This window comes from Pan paniscus, chromosome 5 (assembly GCF_029289425.2).
Source record: "Pan paniscus chromosome 5, NHGRI_mPanPan1-v2.0_pri, whole genome shotgun sequence".
Classification (NCBI taxonomy): domain Eukaryota; kingdom Metazoa; phylum Chordata; class Mammalia; order Primates; family Hominidae; genus Pan; species Pan paniscus.
In genome coordinates, this window is record NC_073254.2 from 46,610,628 (window position 1) to 46,615,758 (window position 5,131).

General features: G+C 58.4%; 1 protein-coding gene across 1 annotated transcript; it reads right to left on the reverse strand.

Annotated features, from left to right (window-relative positions):
* Positions 1–319: 319 nt before the first annotated feature.
* PRRT1 (proline rich transmembrane protein 1) lies at positions 320–5,071 on the reverse strand. Its single transcript, XM_008955140.5, has 5 exons — positions 4,932–5,071; positions 3,771–4,138; positions 2,330–2,868; positions 1,499–1,684; positions 320–1,360 (listed from the first exon to the last, which is right to left on the reverse strand). Exons 2-5 carry the CDS (start codon positions 3,787–3,789, stop codon positions 1,184–1,186), a joined length of 921 nt encoding a protein of 306 aa, XP_008953388.2. The 5' UTR covers positions 3,790–4,138; positions 4,932–5,071; the 3' UTR covers positions 320–1,183.
* Between the last annotated feature and the right edge of the window lie 60 nt (positions 5,072–5,131).

Here is a 5,131-nt window from a genome sequence, read left to right on the forward strand (position 1 = left end):
CCTCTCTGTTCTCTTGTCTTCCTGGAGTTCTGGGGATAGTAGGGAATGGAAAAGGGGTACTGGGGAAATAAAGCCTCACTGAGAAAATAAAGCCTCACTGAGAATGGACCCCAAGGTCTTCCTTGGTGGATGCCCAGGGAGCTCCCCTCCGTCCCCCATATTCACGTGTCTCTCTGGCGATCTGGGAATCTGTGTCCCTCACGTTCGTCTCTGTCGGGTTTTCTTTTTTTTCCTTGGAAGAGGAGATGAAGGGAAGTGAAAGGGGGAATCAAAAGTGGGGAGGGTCTTTGCGGGGCCGCAGTCTTTGGAATTGCGGGCGATAAATCAACTAAGTCTCTTTAATATTGTCTTTCAGAAGTTCACACACACTCACACACAGATCAGAACAAGGCGGGGCCGCCGAGGGGAGCGGGGAGCGGGGACTTGGGAGGTCCATAGCCTGGATTCCCTTCTGCCCGGCTGCGCAGGGGCTGGGATGGGTGGAAGGGAGTATTTACAGAGCGTTTACAGGCAGGTTTCTTATCCCAGGGAGAAGGGTCCTACACCAGGAACTTCCCAAATGTCCTTAAAAAAAGCAAAAGGAAAGGTTCTGGGATTAGCAAGAAAATAGGGAGATACCTGGGTGGAGGAGGGACAAAAATGTACTTGCAAAAAACAGGAGTGTGGGGGCCTTACTACCCCAGGGCTCGGTCCTTTTGCCGGAAGAAAGGGAGGGGTCTGTCCGTCTGTGGGCGAGGCCTGGAGCCACAAACCCAATCACTGGACTGAATCACCCCGCGGAGAAGAAAAGAAGGCGGAGCCTGCCGACCTGGAGGCGGGGTTTTGTCAGAGCTGGGGCGGCGCTTATAGAGGAGGCGGGGTTTTAGGGACCAAACCGAGGTTGCTCGGTTGGGGGCGCTACACTTTGAGGGTGAGGGGGCCTGGAGCGACTGAGGGTCCGGCGTTTGGCCGGGATCCCGGAAAGCGGCGTCCCTGGGGGTGTGGGTTTTGGAGGGGTTCCTGAGGAACTGGATTCCGAGCTTGCTCGCAAGGCGAGACGTTCCGTGGAGGCGGAGTTTACGATGTATCCAAGTCTGACGGCCCCAGAAACGGGTGTGCAGGGCGCCCATTGGGTCCGCGGTATGACTGCAGAAAGAGCCTGGGAGATCGAGGGGCGCAGAGTGGGGCCGGACCAGGGGCGTTTTTAGGGATCCCAGTAGTTCTCGTGGTGCTGCGCGGCGATGATGATGACTACGGTGAGGATGGTACAGAGCACCATGGCCGCGATGCCCACGGCCAGGGAGATGAAGGAGAAGTTCCGGGCCTCGCGTGAAGCGATCTCGGCCGACACCATGTCTCCGCGGGCCAAGGCCGTGCGCACCTACGGAGGAGGGGTGGGGGAAGGAGGTCAAAGAGCTGCGGCCTCGTTCGAACGCCTCAGCCTTTCTCTAAGATGGTCCCCAGAACGCCCAGAACTCCCAGTCCCCGCCCCCAAACCGAGTATGCCCCTGCCCCCTACCTGCACGGCCTTGAAGATGGCAATGATGCCAGTAGGCCAGAAGCAACAGATGGTGGTCAGCACCGCGATGGGCATGTAGTCGTGTGGCGGGCGCCTCGGCTCCAGTAGGGCCAGCCCTGGGCCCTGGGGCGGCGGGGGGAGAGTGGAGGTCACTCCTGTCCCCCCCGGGGTCCCGCCTGCATATGGCTGTGGAAGGAAATTTGGGAGGAAGGGGCATCACTCTGACCCTCTCCCAGCCTACCAGCGTTGGGCGGCTGGCAGAGTGGCTTTAAAAGCACAATTTTTACCTATGGCTTCTCAAAATAATGCACCCATTACCCTTCCAGGACACCCATAAATTCCACCTAAGCCCCTCTCCTCCCTTCCTTGCTTCATTAACCACCATATTCTTGGGCTTTCTACATTCTCTCCCGCAAGGTATGGTCCCACTGGGGCTGTCCTGGCCTCAGGTCAGACCTTCTTTCTTCCCTCCAGACACCTACCAGGCCTCCCCTACCCCCTTAGTCCCAGGCTTCTCCCACATCCCTCTTGGTTCCCAGCTTCCATTCCCCCTGTCTCCCGCCAGGCGGTTTCCTACTTTCAGACCTCCTCTGAACCTCTAGGCTCCGATCCCCCTCCCAGGCCCTGACTCTGGGCACCAGTAGACTCCTACTCCCGGGTCTCTCCCTAGTCCTTCCTGTCTCAGGCTCCCTTCTTTCTAGGGCTTGTCCCGGGAACACTACCTGTTCCCTGCCCTTGTTCCTCTATCCTACCAGCCCCCAGCGTATCCCCAATTTCAAGTCCTGTATCGCGTCCCCCTCTTTCCCATGCCCCTGTCTGCCCGGCACTCACCGTGCCCACCGGGTAGACCGGCACGTAAGCAGTGCAAGGCTGCAGCTGCAGGGGGTATCCGGGCGCTACGTAGCCCCCCAGCGGCAGCGTGCCCACAGTCCCCGCGTGCGTGGGCACCACGAAGCCAGGGGCCTGGGCAGTCTGGGCTGGCGCTGGCGGGGGCGGGGCGGCGGCAGCGGGCGGCGGCGGGGGAAGTGGGCCCTCGAAGCGAGTCTCCTGCAGGTAAGGGTCGGGTGGCATGCGGGGCAAGGTAGCGCAGCCGGGTGGGGGTGCCCCGGCAGCAGGGCCGGGAGGGGCGTGGTGGGGGGGCCTCGGCAGCGTGGCGGAGGAGGAGGGACCGCGCTGAGCGGTGGCCGCGGAAGAGGCCAGGCCCCCTGCCCCTAAGCGCGGGAGGGTGGCGGTGCCAGACTGATGGTAGTGGTGGTGGTGGTGATGGTGTGAGGAAGGGGCTGCCTGTGGCGGTGGGGCTGGGGGTTCGGCTGGAGGCTGAGGGGCATTGTAGGGCGGCGGAGAAGTGTGAGGGACTGAGTCTGGGAGTCCTGGGGGAGGTGAGTGGAGGAGAGTATAAGAGGAAAGATGACACAGTGATGAGTTGAGGAGGGGGTAAGGGGAAACACAGCCGGTCAGGGATGGAGAAAGATAATGGGAGAGACACACAGAGAGAGACGGGTGAGAAACCATCTCTAATTTGAGGGGCAAGAGAGGGGCTGTATCTAGGCCATCTGCCCCCCTCCTTCTTCCTTCCAATCTAGTTTTGAGGTCACAACTCTGGTCTGCTTCTTTTCTGTCTTTTTCATCACCACGCACCCAGCTCTCACCTGCAGACCCAGTCCCCTCTCCTTTGCTATAGCTGCCTTTGGGCTGGCCTATCCGAGCTAGTCCTGTGTGTGCGTATGCGTAGACATGCAACCCTGTGTTAATATGTGCTCAATTCAACAGTTGTATAAACACATGTGGGATGACATGTGTTCCACTCTGCTGTTCCTTCAGTGGGGGGAGGAGTGCCCCAGCCTCTGTGAGAATCTCGGGACCTCTTTTAGGGCAGATTAAGAAGAGCCCTCTGGATTTTGCTCCCTTGACAACCCCCATCTGGTCATGTCTCCATATTTCCTCACAGGATGTCTCCATGCCAGCCAGTGATTGTCCATCTGTCACTCCCAATGATGCCATCCCTGCAAAACCTGGCTGTACCTCCTTCACCCTCTCAACCTACCCCCCTGACCATGTTGTTGGCAAGGGGCAGAGGCTGCCACTGGAAAGAGGAAAGGAAGAGAAAGGGGGAGACAGAAAGAGGAGGGGGACTGGGGGAGTGTTGAGAGCTGGAGAGAAGGGGAATGAAATAGAACCACAGCTGAGGAGGGGTAAGGGAGGGGGTTGGGGCAAGGGGGACGGAGAGTCTGGAGACAGTGGAGGGGGTGGGAGGTTTTGTTATTGTTTTTACCTGACTTTTCGGATGACATGCCTGCGGTCTCGCTGGGACAGGGTCCCTGCAGCCGGAGTGGGGGTCCTTGGCCGGTGCTGGAGTCTGGGTGCTGGATGGCGCAGCCGGCAGCAGCGCAGAGATGGAGAGATGAAGGCAGCGGCGGGGGGGGGGGGGGCGGGGGGGCGGGCGGAGGGAGAGCGGGGAGGGGGGGAACTTAAAGGGACCGAGGCGAGGGAGGGGGAGCGCTTCAGATGTTTCCCACTCGGTCTCTCTCTGCTCTCGGACCACCTCTCTCCTCCTCTCACCCCGGCATTCAAGCCCCCAGTTTGGGCTCCTTTGGAGTTGTCATGGAAACACGGAGGCTAGACCAGGCGAGGCGGGTGGGACTAAGGAAAGGAAGGAAGGAGAACTCTCTGGAGTCTCCCCCACCAAGACTCAGTGATTGTATTGTGGGAGGAAGTGAACAGGTTCTCAGTGGAGTTAATAACCCAGGTGCCTCCAGAGGCAGGTCGTCTCCCCCTCTTAGCTCCCTGCAAGGTGCCAGGGTCTTCTCCCAAATCCTTGGCCCCAGTTTCCTCCTCTTTAGAAGAGATAAATACTTGTGTGTGAGAGAGAATTGTGCAGAGTTCAGAACTGCGATGGTCTGAAAAGTTCCCAGGGTTTGGTGAACCTGCCAACCTAGCAGTAAAGAGGGAGGCCCAGGTCTGTAAATCAGGGGGAGCTGGGCCTTGGAAGGAAAAGGGAGAGAGAGTTTGGGCGGTGTGCATACATACCTTCTTCGTCCAGGACTAAGGAGCTGAAGCTCTTTTGGAGGGGGTAGGGGGTATGACTTAACTGCTCATTTCTGGCAGCTCTGTTGGTAATGTGTGCTTGTTCCCCCACTTTCCCTTTGCTTTTGAGGCTGCTTAGAGTCTCTGGGCTGGTCAATGTTCAGATCCATTCCCTAAACCCCCCTACTCCCACCCACCACCTCCCACCAAGACGCATCTCCAGCTCCTGAGTCGACCTGCAGTACAGCGTTATTAGTCTTTTTATTTGCTTATTGCATCTTGGGAGCGCGTGGGTGGGTGAAGGGAGCGAGGATAGGAAGTCTATGGAGATTTACACCAGTTTTTTTTTTTTAAACAAAAACACAGCCAGATAATCATTATTCTTCCCTTACGTCCCCCCAGCCCCCACCTGGGGCAGTCGCTCTCCCGGCTGCGTCCCTTTTCGTCCATGTCCTAGTAGAGACTACAGAGCAGTACAGAGGCTCTCGCTGAAACCAGTCCCAGGCTCCACAGAGTCAGATCACGGCTTCACACCAGTCGTTCTGGTCACTTAGGCGTTCGCGTGAGCGCTCAACCCCTTACCGCCACCTCATCGTCACTCTACAGCAT